This window comes from Cibotium barometz, chromosome 15 (assembly GCF_041138505.1).
Source record: "Cibotium barometz isolate CiBa-2024 chromosome 15, ASM4113850v1, whole genome shotgun sequence".
NCBI classification, from domain to species: domain Eukaryota; kingdom Viridiplantae; phylum Streptophyta; class Polypodiopsida; order Cyatheales; family Cibotiaceae; genus Cibotium; species Cibotium barometz.
The window spans coordinates 56,399,965-56,419,679 of record NC_141060.1 but is presented as its reverse complement, the minus strand read 5'-3'; the positions used below and the strand labels follow the sequence as shown (position 1 = coordinate 56,419,679).

At 47.6% G+C, this 19,715-nt stretch overlaps 1 protein-coding gene across 3 annotated transcripts in view; it reads right to left on the bottom strand.

Moving 5' to 3' along the window:
• Positions 1-871: 871 nt before the first annotated feature.
• The window catches only part of LOC147631445 (uncharacterized), a 178,369-nt gene continuing 159,525 nt past the window's right edge, over positions 872-19,715 (bottom strand). Inside the window, exons 11-12 of one of the 3 annotated variants that reach the window (XM_086809842.1) lie at positions 1,246-1,337; positions 872-1,135 (exon numbers count right to left, since the gene is read on the bottom strand). In XM_086809842.1, the coding sequence (XP_086665968.1) occupies positions 1,010-1,135; positions 1,246-1,337 (218 nt within the window). In that variant the 3' untranslated portion in view covers positions 872-1,009. The remainder of the gene's footprint in view (positions 1,136-1,245; positions 1,338-19,715) is intronic. The other 2 variants (XM_086809841.1, XR_015267586.1) reach the window with 2 other exon arrangements.

The window sequence follows — 19,715 nt, the reverse complement described above, 5'->3', positions numbered from 1 at the left end:
CTTTTGCAAATGAGAGTTTTAATCTTTTGAACCTCCAATTGAAGAATCAAGAGGTTTTACAATTTGAGATCGTCATTTGTGATATTTGAGAAAAGAATTTAAGTTGGCTATATTTGTGACCACGGTTGTACTTTAAGAATGTATTGAAAATGTTATGTAGTATATCGATGTAATCTGAAGAAAAACTTTTGGCAATGATTCTAATTATAAGCAAGACCTTAAGTTTACTTATGTTTTTTGCTAAAAGAATGTAAATCCTTCAAAACTATGTCTACATTTTTGATAGAGCTACTATGCTTTTAATGAAAATGCATGCAATTATAAAAACTTTTAATGGAAATGCTCTATATACCACTCATGTTTATATTTTAACATAGTTTAGCAACGTGTTGTAATGTTTAAGCACATAAGAAAGCCCCTATAAAGAAAGTAAAATTTTGTGAAATGAAAATTTTGCCAATATTTTTAGATTCTGTTTACTCATTTTTTAAGGTTATAAACTTTTATGATTTTGGTGTTTTTAAAATTTTGACAACACACATTTTAAGTCTTTTTTAAGGACTCATTTCAATTATTTCAAAGGAAATTTTTAAAGAGAAAGGTTTGCAATGACCTATTCAATCCGACATATTACCCTTGTTTTTAGACTTTAATAAAAAATATCACCCAGTATAATGTTTCAAAGAAATTCCTATTATGAAAACACTCTTCACAAGACATTAGTTTAAAAAAGTATTGAGTGCCAAAAAATCTAAAAACTAATCTTTTATGATCATTTAAGCAATTTTCTAAAAAATGAGGGACTTTCAAAATTTCACTTGAAAAATACCTTCAGGCCACCAACATGGAAACAAAAAGTACCAAGGAAAAGGTTCTACATGTATAGTGGGTAGTGAAGGCAAAACCAATGTGCACGCGAGTGAAACATGGAGAGAGAGAGAGAGAGAGAGAGAGAGAGAGAGAGGAGGGGGATTGCTGGTTCACTATTCGAAAAACTTAAAACTTTACTTCAAGAACCTTTCGACAGACAAACCAAAGAAGTCGCCTTTTTCAAGGCTTCTAATAGAAGCAGGGGATGATGCTCCAACCTTAGGCTCCCCTTTGGATCCATATTTTCTAGAACTTGGCATACAATCTGTAAAATTTCCTTTTATTAGTCAACATATCACAACACAAACTCATGAGAGACAAATAACAATCACACCAAAGCGCAAAAAGAGGGGATCAATGAGTTTCACAAATTACCTTTCGGGCATAGCCTCCGTATGCTATCCCAGCAATGGGAGCACACTCAATCCTCTCATTCTTAATCTTCTCATACATATTTAGCTCAGTTCCTTCTCAACATACAAAACACCATGTACATTGTGAAACATCGGATCAATCCGTTCATATTAAACTACAAAGCACATACTTCCCTTGAGTTACGACATTTCACTCATCTCAATGAAACAAAAGATTAATTCAGCTTATTGGTAACAAGTACTTGGTAGGGGTCTTCTTTTTGCAAGGTACCAGATACCATTAGTAATAGAAGTATCTTAAATTTGCATTACAATACTCTTAATTTATCATCTTAGTTTGAGTCTTGATAATATAATGGCCATGCACACCAAATTGACAATTTGCTTGAAACAAAAACATGACAATCACTCCTCTAAACACAATCCTCTAAATCATTTCAGGAGTCTGCTACTATGGGTGCTTTGCAAGTGCGAGAATTGTTTTAGACTCACACCTTGAGCATGTGAAGACACGTTTCTCTTTAAAGCGATCTTTGGTGCATATCTCATTGTTACGGTTTCAGATATTCAAATCGCAATTGGATGATTCGAAGCTTTACCATGCTACACATTTAGAGTGAATAGAGGAAAAATCTTTTTTTTTTTTGTTCTACTTAACTAATGATATTGCCTGAATGCCAAACCCTCAACCCTTCCTATATTTGTATTGAAGACCGCCTTAGAGAGAAACGTGTCTTCATATGCTCAAGGTGGGAGTCCAAAGCAGACTCCTAAAATGATTCACAGTATTGTGTTTAGAGGAGTGATTGTCATGTTTTTGTTTCAAGCAGATTGTCAATTTGGTGTGCATGGCCTTTGTCTTGTCAAGAATCAAACTAAGATGACAAATTGAGAGTATTGTAATGCCTATTTAAGATGCTTTATCATGTGTCTTTTATTGTCCATTTCTTCTGCTTTCTTGCAAACTTTTATTACAATTTACGCTACCATTAGTTTTTGGGGACCAATGTGGGAATTGTAGCAAATTTTAGGGTCAAAATGGTAATTTTGATGAGCAATATAGCCAAATTAGAAAGGCCAAATCAGAAAGGGTAGAAACACTGGGTCAATATGAGAATTTTAGTCAAATTTAAGACCAATTTGATAATTTGGTAGGGTCAAAAAAGGAAATTTGAAAATTCTAAGGTTAAATAGGGAATTTTGAAAATACTAGAATCAAATTGGGAATTTTTTAAAACACTAGGGTCAAATTGGGAATTTCGGCATAATTTAGGGTCAAATTGGTAATTTTTCCTAGAAATAAATTTGCACCCCCAACCTAACCATTGTTTATATAATCCTTCGATTTAAGACTACATTTCCTCTTATTATGCACTAAAAAGATGAGAGGTGTTTGGACCTCTACTTGATAGAGCTGTGTCATCACTGATGTTGAGAGTACAGAGATGGAGACATGATCAGCAAGATACCACTCAAACATCCATCATAGACATCTTCCGTGTCCTCCAAATGATTGTACTCAGCCCACATGACATCCGAACTGAGAGAGAGACCTTGGACAGGACACTTGAGCTCGCTAGGTGACTGTCCCCGTTGCCCAAGACCATCTAGCTCCTCGTACACATGGAGTTATCAGGGAACACGCAGTCCCTTCAGAGATCTGGCCGCCACGGCACCTTGAGATCTGGGCCATCCTCATGTCCACTCTAGATCCGGGATATACTCCAGCCACAGAGAGCTGCACCACCCCAGACAGTGGACATTCCCTCCTTGTATGCTTGTCTTATTAGAGAAGAATGACACATGATGAGCCCCCACCATTTTTTTCTTTTGGAGTAGATTCTTCTGCAATTGTAACTCGAGTGCCCACCAAAAGGCAGCTTGGTCTCTTGCCTAAAGGTAGTACAATTATGGCTGCAATCAGCCGGGATGCCACCGGGGAGCTTGCGGGGATTTGAGCTTGGGACCTCTCCCTTCCAAGCGCGTACTTTCCTTTTTGCTGCTGCAAAGCAGCAAAACCCTCCCAACCAATGTCCAGGAAACAAGCTGCATCTCTCTCCCCTACGCTAGCCTGTATATGCACTTGTGTGCCCTGGAACCCCCTCCAGCCTTTGCCCCGCTTTTCCGCCAGCCCCTCCGCCTTTCACATGGACCCTTGCCAGGCCCTTGCGTCTGCTCTTCTCTGTGCCTCCTTCCACCATTCTGCCCGCACACTGTCTCCTATGCCCCCCCGCAGTCTGCCCATCTGCCCCCCCTCTGCCTCCTATGTGCCCTCACCTCCTGATCGCCCCCGCCTCCACCTTTGCTTCCCTCCTGCCGCCCTTCCTCTCTGCCCTCTCCGCTCTTTTCGGTGGCGGAACAACCCCCCCCCCCCCCCCCCCCCGCCCCCCGGTGCGGCACGCCTCGTTGCCTCCCCATTCAAGTATCTATCCGCTGCCGCCTTCCTTGGCTGGGAGCCCTTTCTCCACCCCCTTCAACTGCTTTTGTCACACACGGGCACGTGTATACAGAACGAATTCACTACCAAAACAGCATACATACATCAACCATTCCTGGCATATACATGATTACCATCATTGTGAAACATTACATGAGCATATACATCCTGCAAACATAAACCAACTTGCACAAGACAAAGTACTAGGGGCTGAAGTTGGACCAGCGCCACCCCCACCACCCCCCCCCCCCCCCCCCGAGGTATCTTTATTACCAACACAAGTATTTATATGTACAAGATGCGGGTGCCCGGAGAGTACACACTCATCCAGCCGACACCAGATTTATCCAACTGTGGAAACATAGGTAAACACATTACCTGCAACTTCTTGGTCACCAACCAAGGTCGAGGGGTCACCAACCACTCCTGTTGCAACACCCTCGGTCACCAACCAAGGTAGAGCGATCACCAACCGCTCTTGTAGAACACCCTCGGTCACCAACCAAGGCAGAGTGATCACCAACCACTCCTATACTTTGATAGAGCGGTCACCAACCCTCTAACAAGTGCTGTCCCAAACCTGTAAAACAGAAACCAGCCATGGTTTTGGCTCACTGGCCACCCACAGGTTCCACCAGATCACATCCCCAGGCTTGGTACTTGTCCAGGGACATGTCTGCTCAAGTTTCGTCGCGAGAAACCTCCTGCAAACCTGTAAAAACAGCCAATAGTGGCCCTTACAATAGTCGGCCAGCTCCAGTAGAGGCTCTATTCACTCCGTCCAAGCCCTATTCTCAGCAGAGAAGCCCAAAAACAGTCCCAACAGCCATGCGCAAGCTTCTGGAACCAAATCTATCAGCCTACAGCCCTGTAGATGCAGTCGGCCTGCCCTGTAGAGAGAGAAATAGCAGCCGGCCAGCCCTGGGACCCTTGTGCTTCGCATGAATTCCACCTGTAGCTCATGCGTATGAGTAAACTTGCTGTTTTTCCTGTCCAAACAGCTCCTAACAGCACACGACTTCCAGATGAGTGCTCTACAAGTCAGGGCTTGCCCACTCTGGCCCTCCCACACCCAGAATAGCAACTCATGGAGCTATTTGGGAGTGCCCGGGTGCCCATCTCTCATAATTGGCCTTGGTTCATTAAAAATAGTCCAGCCTGATGTGAACTCACTTATAAAATTATAAGTGTGTCTGCCCACACTGTAAGCGAATGTGAACCCTGCACCCAATAAACCTTAGTAACATGAAATAATGAATAGATTGGATTAAGTGTGCACACTTACCACCTGCAAAATACATAAGGAAACCATATGAGTCCCAAACAGGTGTGCACACGTGTATCCACGGGTTGTCCAGGCGTGCCCGGTGCCCATGGACATTCAGAGGCAAAATACCAAGCAATGTCCAGGCATCAAAAACAAGTCATCCATGCATGTGCAACTCACATATATATGCTGGTGCACAAACATAGTGGATGAAATCTCCCAACTTACATCTCGTACATCCAACTAGCCTGTTCACAGGCGTCCACACAGGACCAAAAAGTACTCACTAGGGTAACCACCCTTCCATGAGTCCAGAGTCACTCACTAGGGTTACCACCCTTCCATTAGTTCATAATTCATGCCAAGAACTCACACCAGGATACCAATCCTTCCATGGAGCCCTTCCACATGTATTCAATCATGACATCATTCCATACGTCTGCCAGAGAAGTGGATGAAATCTCCCAACTTACATCTTCTACATCCAACTAGCCCGTTCACAGGCGCCGTCCACACAGGACCAAAAATTACTCACTAGGGTAACCACCCTTCCATGAGTCCAGAGTCACTCACTAGGGTTACCACCCTTCCATGAGTTCAAATCATGCCAGGAACTCACACCAGGATACCAATCCTTCCATGGAGCCCTTCCACATGTATTCAATCATGATATCATTCCAGACGTCTGCCAAAGAAGTGATGAATCGGCGATTCATTCCGGCACGGGCTGGGGACGGAGGGGATGCCTCGGGCAGATGCATCACAAGGGGACGCCGTCCTGGGAATGGCGGAACGGGCTACGCAGGTCAAGGACGGGACTGGAACGGGACGACCACAGGGCACCCCTTTTTTTTTGCTGTTTTTTTGCGCCATTTTTTTTTGCTTTTTTTCGTCTTGTTTTTTCGCAGTTTCTTTTTTTGCTTCTGCCCGTTGCTTTCCTCCCGTTGGTGGCTGGCAGCTGCCCGTTGCTTTCCTCACGCTGGCCTGGCTGCCATCACCCGTGACCTACAGGCTGCGAGGCTGCACCGCCATGAGCCTATAAGGCTTGTGCTCTCCTCTCTCTATCTCCCACTCTCTCTTGGCCAGCCGCCCCACTCTAGAGCTTAAGGCTTAAGCAACAAGCGTTCTAGCCTCTCTCTCTCTCTCCCAGTGCCCAGGGCCCAGGCCCCACTCCCTCACTCTCTCTCTCTCTCTCTCTCTCTCTCTCTCTCTCTCTCTCAGATTCAGCTTTTTAGTTCAGTACTTTTTCATTTTGTTGGGATGACAGAGGATACCCCATACAGGTACACCGATTTGTCTCATAGGCCGAGTTCGGTCTTTTGGAAGACGTTAATAAAATCTTTCTTTCTCTCTCTCTCTCTCTCCCACTCCCAGTCCCTCACTCTCTCTCTCTCTCTCTCTCTCTCTCTCTCTCCCCTGCTACGCCCACCCCTCCCGCTGCCTGCCTCGCCCCCCTTCGCGCTCTCTCCCGTTGCGCCCCCCCCTCCCCCGCCTTCGCCCACCCCCTCCCGTTGCGCCCACCCCTCCCGCTGCCTCCTGCCTTCGCCCCCCCCCCCCACCCCTCCTGCTGCCTACCTCGCCCCCCTTCGCCCCCCCTCCCGCTGCGCCCTCCCCTCCCGCTGCGCCCTTCGCTCTCCTCTCCCGCTGCACCCCCGCTGCGCCCACCCCTCTCGCCCCCCTTTGCTCTCTCTCCCGCTGCCTGCCTGCGCCCCGCCCCCCCCCCCCCCCCCCCCCCCCCCCGCGCTGCCCGCCCGCGTCCCCCCATTCGCTCTCCCTCCCGCTGCGTGCCCTTCGCCCCTCCCTCCTTTGCTGCCTGCCTGCGCCCCCCCCCCCCCCCCCCCCCCCCCCCCTCCCCCTCCCTCCCCTCCTCCCCGCCTGTGCGCATTCTTGCCTGCCTACACCCCGCTTTTTGACCCCTCCATCTCTCTCTCTCTCTCTGCCCATGCTGCCATTTAGGTTTCTAGCTACGTTTTAGGGTTCGCGTCACTGCCGTTACACTGCCGCAGATCTGCGTTTTAGGGTTTGGCTGCACTTTCTGAATTTCAGATCTGCAATCTCTCTCTCTCTCTCTCTCGCTTCTTCCATGGCTTCCCCCTTGCGCAACCCGACGAAGGCGACCTTTATGGTCACAAACAAGAGGATAACAAATGTGGAAAAGGAGATGGAGGAATGGAAGGCAGAGATGGAGGGATGGTGGAAGGAGAAAGCCAACTTTCTCCAAATGGTATTCAATGAGGGTAAGCGGTGGAAAGAGGAGGAGGACCTCATAGCAGAAGTCAAAGACCTTCACGGGGAAGTCAACACGCTCAAAGGCGTAATTTCAGCTCTCCAGAGGGAGCTTGTAGAGGCTAAGGCAAATGGTGGACTTGAAGAAGGTGAAATTCAGCCATCCATGATAGAAGAGCTCAAGATTATCAAGGAACAAGTACGGGCAATTAAGAAAGAAGAGAAGCAACACGAAGCAAAGACTTCCTCATGGGTGGAAGTCATCACCAAGACTAAAAGGAAGATGGATGAAGCGGAGAAGTGGATAGAGGTCGCCAAGAAGGGTAAAGGTAAGGAGATAACAACCCCTACACCTACAATCATTAACATGACTTTGGAAGAGGAACAACGAAGACGTACACGTGCTTTGCATGTGAGGATTACCGGCCTTAAAGACGGGGATAAAGTTGAAGAGGAGGTGAAAGAGCTTATGGTGTTGATGGGGATTGATAGTCCGGCACACGCAAAAGCCTGGAGAGTGGGCAAAAAAAGCGGAGGCAACGGGGAAACATCAAAGGAAAGAGCTCTCATACTTTGCTTCCCCTCTATTGAGGCGAAGGAGTTCTTGAAGAGGCGACCCACTTTAAAGAATACAGGCATTTTTCTTGGTGACGATCTTACTCTTTCACAGCTTGCACATATGAAGGAAGTCATGCCAGAGATTAGGGCGGCAAGAGAAAAGGGAAAGATAGCATTTTATAGAGAAGGGAGGGTGGTCATCGTGGAGCGATGCTCTACATGACGGTGTGAGACCTATGGGACCAAATTAAAGCTGGCAGCCTGGAACTGCAATGGATCCCTCAGACTTGATGTAGGTGCCTTTGAGGACAGCTTTAGAGATAGAGATATAGTCTTCTACTCGGAGACTCACCAGGCCCCTGGTCAGATGATGCCACAGGTGACAGGATACAGATGGGAGACAGCTTGCAGAGTAGGGACGAGATCGGTACACAGTAGTAGAGGATCAGGGGGGGGTGGCAGTTCTTTTCAGGGAGGAGCTGCAACCGCTTCTACACATCGTTCGGAGAGATGATCAGGCTAGATATATGTGGGTGAGACTGAGGGCCGACACAGGCAGATTCCTGTATATTGCCATATGCTATTTTGCTCCTAGTACATCGACATATGCAGCACCTAGAGGGAAGTTTCCTTTCTTTGTGCTAGATGATGACATATGGGAGTTCTCTAGGGATGGAGACATCATCCTGTTAGGGGACTTTAATGTCCGGACGGGCAACCGCCAGACAGCCTTTTATGATACCTCAGAGGAGATGCTGAGAGAGCTGGACACTCTGGATATGGGATTAGACAGACACTCACAGGATGTGGAGTGCACAGAGTATGGGAGATATTTGGTAGATATGGGGACTGCACATGGGTTGGCCATACTTAATGGCTTGCAGAGGTTTCCGTCAGCAGCTGGATTTACTTGCTTTCCACATAGACATGGTGCTAGCATAGTGGATTATGTTATGGCTATGCCGAGCTTTGTTTCATGCATTGAGGACTTCACAGTTGGATCTCGGCCCATTGGGGTGGTAGTGGATCATGCATTGTTGACATTGACCATCTCTTTTCACTTTACCACAGCTCAGAGGACACGAGGGGCAGATCACACTCGATATACTTTTACTTCAGAGACTGATGCTGTCTACAGAGATGGGATTTATAGACGTCTGTACACAGAGGAGCCAGGGAGACCTTTGGAGGAGCTGACCCATATACTGACAGAGACTTTACAGGATGCAGCGAGAGAGGCATATCCACATACTCAACCTGGACAGAGACAACGTTCTGGGTGTATGCCCCAGAACAACTGGTATGATGAGGAGTGCAGAGAGACAAGAGCCCGACTGCAGCGGGAGGTTGCTTTGGGAGTCACTACTCACTGACAGTCACGTATTGCCTTCTGGCGCCTTGTGCGAAGGAAGAAGCGGGCCTTCCTTGCTCAGCTAGAGTAGGAATTATACCAGCTGTTCTTGAGCCAGGATTCGAGGGAGGCTTGGCGTTTGTTTCATGAGTCCTCCCCTGCTTTGGCCATCACTTCCATAGAGGTCTGGGGTAGTTATGCAGCATCTCTATATACAGTTCCTGAACAGACACCTTTTCCTAACCCGCCAGCACCATGCCCACAGACATGTACTTTCTTTACCGTAGAGATGGTAAGGAAGGCCATTGATAGGATGAAGACTGGGAGAGCATATGATCATGATGGATTGGTCGCTGAGCATTTTATTCATGTGAGAGACATGCTGGCAGAGCTTCTAGCAGTGATGTTCAATCGTGCTATGTGTGAAGGCTTACCTGAGACTTGGAGTATGTCCACCATCGTGCCTATCTTCAAGTCAGGGGACCCTATGGAGCTAGGGAATTATCGCACTATTATGATTGGTCACACACTAGCACGATTGTATGCATCCATTCTTGAGCAGCAGTTGAGTAGATGGGCAGAGAGAGAGGGCATTCGAGCAGAGGGACAGGCAGGGTTCAGGAGAGGTTTCTCTACTCTTGACCACATCTTGACTCTGCGGGCCATTATTGAGGAGGGCAGGTCGCATGGGCGACGGATTTATTGTAGCTTTGTGGACTTCCGCAAAGCATTTGATACAGTGCCCAGAGCCAGATTGATGAGGCGATTACAGGAGATGGGGGTACCACAAAGCTCATATGGGGGATTATGGCTTTATATAGATCAGTTGCAGGACAGGTACGCACCCCAGAGGGGGTCTCTACTTTGGTTCACTCCACTATAGGAGTGAAGCAAGGTTGCCCGTTATCTCCTTCATTGTTTGGTATGTATGTGGATGAGGCTTCTGACTACATTGAGAGATTGGGGGACAGAGGAGCCCAGCTAGCAGGTACTTGGATCCCACTATTGTTATATGCTGATGATATTGTGTTGATCTCTGACTCCCCTGAGGGTATGCAACGTCATCTGGATGCTTTACATGAGTTTGCACATGATAGTGGATTGTCTGTCAACCTTGGCAAAACCAAGGTTATGGTGTTTAACACCACGCCACAGTGGGTTAGGCAATCAGCTTCCACATTTACATATGGGCAGGAGATTGTGGAGTATACAGATGCATATACATATCTTGGGGTAGTATTCAGTGGGCCAGTGTTTTCGATGAGAGGAGCAGAGACAAAATTGACTAGAGCACATGCAACCCTGGGTGGTTTGGAGAGGATGTGTTCGCAGGTTCAGTTTCAGGAACCTCGAACGAAACTTTGGCTTTTTGACACTCTAGTGACATCAGCTATGCTTTATGGAGTGCAAATATGGGGACCTTCAGTGGGCCATCACAGCGCAGGCGGGTGGAGAGGTATGGAGAGGCCTTTGGTATCTATGATTGCTAGGATTATTAGAGCCAAGGCCGTGGTACTTCATGAGATTATTCGAGCAGAGCTGGCGGCTGCCCCTCTGGTGATTGAGGCTCTTACGAGATCAGTCTCCTACATACATGGCTTGTGGGATCTCCCCCGAGACAGATATGCACGCCTCGCCCTTGAGTCCTCCCGATAGTTAGCTTTACAGGGAGACACGGCTTGTTGGTATGGATTGATGACATCTTGGTTCCAGGCACATGGTTTTAGCATGGACAGATTGCCTCCCTTCCAGTATTCTCTGGAGGCACCCTCTCTCACTCTCACACGGACAGAGATTACCAGACTCATCCGTCAGGATTTAGTTCAGCTGGACATTAGGAGGACATGGATACAACCTACTGAGGAGCTGGGCACGAAGATGGCTTTCTACAGAGAGCATTTTCTTCAGCTCACAGCAGATGGTTTTGTGATCAGACCTAGTTGCATGGATGTACACTTGTCTCATGCAGTACGATGTGCTATTGGTCAGATTCGCACATCCTCACACCAGCTTGAGATTGAGATTGGCCGATATAGAGGTATACCAGCTGAGGCCAGGATATGTCGAGTATGCCATGGGGAGCCAGAGACAGAGCTGCATTATATATGCCATTGTACTGCATACTATGAGATACGTGGTCGTTTCCATTGTTTATTCAGAGAGGGTTTTGGACCACTTTCCAGAGTCATGGGGTACCAAGACCAGAGGTGTTTGGGATTGTTCTTGCTTGAGCTGCGGAGATATAGAGATAGCCTGCTTAGGCGCACAGAGAGCCAGACTCAGAGGCACATTACAGACTTCTTTAGTCCAGCCATCACTGCGCCACATGGACCACAGTAGCAGCAGGACATGGATACCGCCCACACCAGCGGTACACTGATTGATCGGGCGAGCTTGGGTGGTCCAAACGCCCACGACTACAGAGGAGGGCATCCCAGCATAGACGGAGGTTGCAGCGACGGATTCGGATTATTCTTGCGAGACATGCGGGACACCCAGTCAAGGTGCTGACCACAGAGGATATTGAGGAGATCCGCCAGCGTCCGATGCGGCGCATATTATGAGATGGAGGCACCTCCATAGTGTACCCCCCCGTCCCACATGATATTGTATCCCCTCACTGTACTCCACTCCCCCCCCCCCCCCCCCCCCCTCCTCACTATATTCACACCCTATAAGGGTTTCTGTTTACCTTCCAGTTCCAGTTTCATTTTCTAGGTGCCATCTTTGTTTTTCATTTTCTGGTTTTTTATCCAGACATTGTATCAGATCCACCATGATGTAACTTTTTGGTCTCATAGGTCATTATGGCCTTTTGAAGACGTTAATATAACATTTCATTTCTCTCTCTCTCTCTCTCTCTCTCTCTCTCTCTCTCTCTCTCTCTCGTCTCAGCCGGCAAGCTTTCTCTAGGCTCTAGCCTCTCCCACTCCCTCACTCTCTCTCTCTCTCTCTCAACTTTCACCCTCTCTCATGGCATCTTCTTCACAAGCAACCTTCGGCTCCGCACGTCGTGGTGGTGCTAGGAGAACCGATGGTTGGTCATGGTGGGAAGAGGTTAATGCCAACCGCCCTGAAAGTGGAGGAGGTTCACACCCGTGGTCTTGCAAGCTTTGCTCCCATAGGCAGACAAGTGGGTCAGACAAAGTGAGAGCCCACCTTATGCATGAGTTTGGGCACGAGGTTCAATTTTGCACGGGAATCACATCGGAGAAGAGAAGGGAGCTTCTTGAGCGCATTGCCGGGCATGGAGCTTTGAGGGCTGCAAGGCCGGCACGTGTTGCTATGGATCCTGCAGCATTTGTGACACCACTTGAGGGGTCTGTTTCAGGGTCAGGGGGTGCATCTACCACATCTACACCACGGCCACATGGTGTAGGTTCCTTTGCGATGCCCACACCCGCGTGGCGTTAGAGTACACTTGAGGGAAGTTGGGATCCTAAGAAGAAGGAAGAGGTTGATAGAGCTGTGGCTCGTGGTAAGCCTTGACTCTTCCCTCTTGACATGATTTTTCTAAGTTTCATTCTTGAAAGTTGTTTCTTTTTTGTAATCAGATCCAAGTACTTCAAGGCTATGGTGAAGAGGTTTGGGGAGTATGGTCCAAACTACACTCCCCCATCATCAGTCTCTCTGCGCACCACATTGCTCGACAAGGAGAAGCGCCTTGTCGAGGAAGCTACAGAGAACACAAAGCGGCTGTGGGCAAAGAATGGAGTGTCACTCATTACAGATGGATGGAGTGACACATGAAAGCGGTCCATCCATGGTCTCGTTGCATATTCCCGTGGCGAGATGTACTTTATTGCTTCACATGATGCCTCAGGGACAGGGAAGAGTGCAGACGTGCTTGCAGCAGAGTGGGCCAAGTGGCATTGAGCTCATGGGCCCGGAATGTGTGGTGGGTTTTGTTGCAGATGGCGAGGCTGCAAATAGGGCAGCTGGAGCTATTATTGAGGGCATGTATCCACACATGACTGTGTCATATTGTATGGCACATTGTTTGAACAATCTTTTAAAGTATATTGGAAAGAAGTCATGGATTGAGCCAATCATTCAAGAGGCCAATCAAATGGTCACATTTGTCTTGAACCACCAGTTCCTCTGCCACGAGTTCTCCAAGAAATCAAGGCTCTCACTTCTCAAATACTCAGACACCTGATTTGCCTTCAACTTCTTGATGCTGGCCCGCTTGAGGGAGTGCAGTGGTGCATTGAGGCAGCTCTTCATCAACGAACGAGTTCACCACTTCTGCATTGGCTTCAACAGCCATAGGCATATTATGCAAGGAGCATGCAGAGAGCACTTCCTTTTGGGAGGATGTGAAATGCATTGATGCTATGGTGAGGCCTATCGTCCACTTGTTGAGGCTTGTAGATGCTATGCAGCCATGCATCGGGAAGGTGTATGAGGCAATGGATAGAATGATAGAGAAGTTGCAAGAGTTAGAGCCCGATGAGGACAGATACGAGGAGATTTGTTCCTTATGTATGACGAGGTGGAACTCCTATGCCTCTCCTATGTATGTAGCTGCATATATGGTGGACCATGAGTTTCAGGGTAATGGACAGGAGGGTGACAGAGTGGTTAGTAATGGTTGGAGACGTATCTTGGATCGTCTAGTGCCAGATGGAGGCATTAGGCGCAAAATCAGAGACCAGCTTGCTGCATACAGGTCCTTTCGTGGTGCTTTTGGTTGTGCGGATGCACAGGAGGATAGGTTGAAGGTTGGGGCTCCTTTGTGGTGGGAAGACTATGGTTCAGATGGGCCTGAGCTGCAACAGTTGGCTATTGGAGGCGTATCTTGGATCGTCTAGTGCCAGATGGAGGCATTAGGCGCAAAATCAGAGACCAGCTTGCTGCATACAGGTCCTTTCGTGGTGCTTTTGGTTGTGCGGATGCACAGGAGGATAGGTTGAAGGTTGGGGCTCCTTTGTGGTGGGAAGACTATGGTTCAGATGGGCCTGAGCTGCAACAGTTGGCTATCCGCATTCTTAGCCAAGCTGTAAGCTCCTCTTGTTTGGAGCAGCTTTGGAGTTCTTACAGCCATATAACATCAAAGAAGAGGAACCGCCTTGGTGTAGAAAAGGCCAATGATCTTGTCTTTGTAAGCGCAAACTTGCGAATGCGTTGCAAGGCTGCGACTGCAAAGGCAGATCCCTTTACTTAGTGGGAGATGGAGTAGGAGGAGGGAAATGAGCAGGTGGAGACACAACAGAGCCCAAAGGATGATGCCACTACCTTTCAGACTGGTCATGTAGGCAGCCATGATCATGACGCCAGTACTTCTCACGCTCCAACCTCCGATTGAGCATTGCAGGCTCCCATCATTCCATGCTTATATATTGGTTTGAACTTTGTCGGTGTACTTAGGTCTTCTTAGCGCCTGTTTGGTGTTTGCGCCATGTATTGCACATTTAAAGTGATGCCTTGAATGTTCAAAGTGTAAAAACATAAATGTTATTTTATTTAGTGTGCTTTGTAGTCAATAAATTGCATATTCCATATGCCGTCCCTGTCCCCCCGTCCCCGTTCCCTGCCTTTTGCCATTCCCCGTCCCCGTCCCCGTTCCCGTCCCCGTTCCCCATCCCATGTTACTATGTGTGCAACTCTTGAGCAATCATTGATCCATATAAGATTCAGCTTTCTTGGCCTTCAAACGGTCATGTACCAATGGATCCTCACGGGCGGTAGAGATTCAATTCTTCTTCTTGTGCATGGAGAAGAGCCTGCATACGAGTAAGTTCAGCCCTCAAGACTATGGACTCTTCTTCCTGCATCTTCACTTTGCCACACGGGACAACTGTCCCACATATTCATGTTCCCTATTGTGCACCACATGAGTTTGCTCATCCTGTAAAACATTGGAAGCATGCATTTCATTGTCCCTGCCTCTTGTGTTAGCATCTCCAACATTCATTGTATGGCTATCCATAATGTTCTAAGTGTAGAGATAGCTAGTGTTCACGGTGATCGTCTCTCATGATTGTGGTCAACCCCGAACGGGGGAGTCTCATTGGTATCAGAGCCTAGGATCTTCTCTCTTCTTACGAGGAAGACGATCCAAAATCTTGCAAACACTAGCATTTAGCATTGTTAGACAATATGGCAAGTCAGACAAGTACCATGTGGAATGTAGAATTGGAATTGGGAGTGCAACCAAGAGATATGGCCATCTCTTATCTTATGGGACAAGGTGATATAATCATAGGTAAACAAGGTGGGCTTATGTTCAAAAAGCCACCAAATGTAAGTTGGTCTTCTCTTGTGGCATCAAAATTGAAATCGGTTGTGCATAGGAAAAGAGAAGAGGAGTCGGCAACCTCTCATTATGCCTCTACCACACATGCCACTACCTCTCGTAGGTCTCCTCCTATACCACTTGAAAATCTTCCCAAAGAGCATATGCATAAGTCAACCCCTCTTAAGTATGGAACATGAACGATATGTGCCTACTTTGGATACAAGGAAGCAGCCAGCCATGAAGCAGCCAGCCATGGCACATGAAGAAGAAACTCACCGCCATAGAAAGAAAGACAAAGAATTTTATGTGGGTGACAAGCATATAAAATTTGTTGATTCGGGTAAAGCATTATCTTTCATCTCCCAGTTTGAAATTGCATTCCATGAAGCTACCTATTCTGAGAGTTCAAAACTCAGACATGTGGGAATGTACATGAAGGGCACCGCTGCACATTGGTGGTTGGCCGAGAAACTTGCAGGCAATAGGCTGAATTTAAAGAGAAGTTTTATGAGTAGTTTTTGCCTCCAAATTTTGTCAAAGACATCTGCCGGAAATGGGATAGGTTGGAACAAAAAGAAGGGCAATCTATTTCCTCTTATGTGTCAAAGTTTTGGGAGGTGCTAATGGAAGTACGTCCCTTCATGAAGATAAATGAAGAGGAAGTTTGAATCGGGATTGCAATCCATCTTCCAACGAGGGCTGCAAGTTTATCCCAATCAAACTTTACACCAACTTATAAACTCCGTCTTGGGTTCGGAAGAGCTAAATGTTAAATGGGTGCAATCCAGGATTGATGTGAGCTTGGGAAAGGGCAAGGACAAGATTGGCCCTTTTGTTCAAAGGAGTGGACAGCCACGAAGAAGAGATTTTGGAAATGCAAAAAGTGAGCATAAGGCTGAAAATTTTGGTTTTAAGGATTACTAAAGGCATACATAAGGCTGAAGATGCAAAGGAGAAGAAGAAAACACCCAAAAAGAGCACTTTTGGGTTATCTCCACAACAAAGAATGCAATATATGCGTAAAGGGAAATGCTTTAGATGTGGTAGTAAAGACCACATTTCTCCTCAATGCACAAACAAGAGCAAGAAAGAAGAAGAGCCCAAACCACGTATAAACATGATACATGATGTGCAGGGTAATACGGGCCATGCAAGCATGGATAGAATGGTATGCAAAGCATGGGGTCAACTCAAAGACCAGCCCGCCTTATTTATGTTTGATGATTGCTCTACTGACAACTTCATCTCCACTTATATGGCTGCCGCCTTGGGGATTGAAGTAGGTGAAATGGGGCCCAAAATAAATGCATGTTCAGCCTTTATTGAGAAGGATGTGAAGATCACTCCTCTCATTGGAAAGCTGAGAGCTCAGATCCAAGGCTATCTCGAACACGAGAACTTTCTCATTGCGCCTCTTAGTGGATGTGATGTGTTACTTGGAAAACCATGGCATGCACGCCTTGAGCCCACCAAAAACTACAAAACCAACAAGATCTCTTTTATGTACAAAGGTAGAGAGCATTGTATAGATGCCGGTGGGTCGGGTGACACTATACCCGTTGTATCTCATCTACAAATCAATAAAGCAATGAAAAAGAGTGTTCGTACTTGGTTTTTGTACGTGATGAAGTGGAACATGCTAATGTACATAAGAATACCCTTACACATGATAGGCTGAATTTTTTAAGTGAGTTTTAAGGATTGTTTTGTCGACTCTCTTCCGGATGGTATGCCTCCCATTTGACTAGAAGACCACCATATTGAATTAGTGCCAAGAAGTTCACCGCCAAAATAGGCAAGCATATCGTGTGAGTGCTTGCCAGTAAGAGGAGATTGTGAAACAAGTTGGGGAACTATTAAAGAAGGGCTTAGTGTGGCCAAGCTCATTGCCATTTCACTCACTTGTTCTCCTTGTGCAAAAGAAGGATGGTTCATTTTGCATGTGTGTGGATTACATGGCATTAAACAAGATAACCATCAAAAATCCGTTTCCAATTCCGAGGATAGATGATATCTTGGACAAATTGGATGGATCATCATGTTTTAGTCGCATTGATCTAAAGAGCGGCTATCATCAAGTGCAAGTGATGCCAGAGGATGTACATAAAACGGCTTTTCGCACTTCTTTTGGTCTCTATGAGTACTTGGTTATGCCTTTCGGTCTCACCAATGCTCCAGCTACATTTAATCGCATATGGAGCGAGTTTTCAGAAATCATAGAGCATTTTTAGGTGTCTTCTTTGAAGATATTCTTGTGTTTTCCAAGAATGAGGAAGAACACAAGAAGCACTTGAGAGTGGTCTTTCATGAATTGAGGCAACACAAACTTATGATAAATGGCAAAAAGAGTGAATTCTTCCTTTCGGAGACTCACTATTTGGGAAATATAGTCTCCAAAGATGGTGTGAGAATGGATCCTGCAAAGATCCAAGCTATCAAAGATTGGCCAGAACTCAAATCCATACATGAAGTACGCAGTTTTCTTGGTTTATGCTCATACTACTACAGGAGATTTATCTTCCATTTTGCAGTGATTGCTTCGCCATTGCATGGATTGACCAAAAAATGTGCTACGTTCAAATGGACGAAAGCTGAAATTACTGCTTTCAATTCTCTCAAGAATGCCATTATTACTGGGCTAGTCTTGATCATACCCTTTTTTTTTTTCCTGAGAAAAGATCCTTTCATTAGTTATATAAAAAACACCCGTAGGGCTACAAAAGATCTCTTCTGCTCATAAGAGAAACAGAGCAGTGAATACAGCAAGGCAGCCCGGGAGACTCTCCCTAGGTGCTGCAAAATACAAGCATCAGTACAAAGGACTGAGAGGCTAAATCATACAATAGGGGGGGGGGGGGGGGGGGGGGGGGGGGGGGAAGCCAAACAGGTGGCCTGTAATGCCAACGGGGGGATCCCGTGTGTAAGGTGTAGAAGGGGCCGCAACGCCAGGTGGTGTGAAAGGCCTGGCGCCGCAAGATCGCCTCATCCGAGTCGCCCCGGATGCGGTCATACTGTCCTCGCAGGGTGTGAATCAACTCCTGCCAAATCCCCCGTACAGTCTCTGCTGGTGGCTCCAGTCTCCCCTCAAAGGCCATAAAGCACCGGGCCCTCCAGGTGAACCAGATGGTGAGGCTGCTGAGGAGCTCCCATCGTAAATCCCTCTCCTGTGTCCAGCTGGCGGACGAGAAATCCGGTGCCGGAACCAGGCGAGGCTGGCCCCTAATGAATTTGATGGCCTTACTGTCCTGCTCCATCTCATAGCCCATAGCAGGCCCTGACGAAGTCGACCAAGCAGCGGCACCCCACGTAAACATACCCTCTGGAGAGAGGGGAGCCAGAATACGCAGCATCCGCAGCCAAATCTGCTGCGCCTGAAGGAAATCCCAAAGGCAATGTCTCTGTGTCTCCATAGGGTGGCCGCATTGGACGCAGGCCGCCGGAAGACCGCTGTAAACAAGCCAAGTGCCAACTGCTGAGCCCCTGTGGTGGGCGACCAGCCACTGGAAAGTCGAGATCCTGCAGGCCTGTCGACTAGCCCAGAGCCGAGCCCAAAAATCCTCCAGGAACTCTTGTGAGAGTCCCTGTAGCCGCCAATGCCCCGCTGCAGCTGGAGAGACCGTCCTCCTCGCCGTCAAAATATGCCGCCCCAGCCGAATAGTATACTGGAAAAAGGTGATCTCTGTGGCCTCAAGGGGTGCATAAGGATCATGCCACTCGTACTCCCCAGGGTCCCACTGTAGCCGGGCCAAGGGGCGCGCTGCATATGCCCATATGCGCCAATCCGGGAGCACATCAGCAGGGTCGGGGTCAATATGCCACTTCCGAGAAGCGGCGGCCACTACCCGTATCCTCTGAAAGGTGCACTCTGCAACCAAAGGCGACTCCACCTCCACTCTCTGAAGTTTGCCCTCATCCTGAATCTCATAGTAGAGGCATCTGCCATCCTCAGTGCAAGCTCTGACAGCAATCAAGATCTCCAACTGTGTAAAGGCTCCCATCCACTGTGGGGCCACTGGCTCGAGAGGCGTGAACCACTCCTCTGTGAGTGCCTCCTGAATATCATCCCTCATAATCAACCCCCCTCTGAAGTGACTCAACCTCTCCACCTGGATCTCCTCTGGGAGACTGCAGAAGGCCTGCCAGTCTCCAAAACTACGTGCTGGGCCTGCCGCTAAAGGTCCCCAGGCTAGACGAGGCCAAGATCCCAGCATATGACCTTGCTCTGTGCGAACCGCTGGGCTCCAGATGAGCGGCTATCTGGCCCGCTCCTCAACACAAGAAGGAGGTCGCTGAGAGAGCCCCGGTCTCAGCAGCTCCCAAGCTCTCAGGATGCTCAAAGCAAATCTGTCCTCCCATCCTCTACTGAGGCCTGTCCTCCTCATCTCTATGAA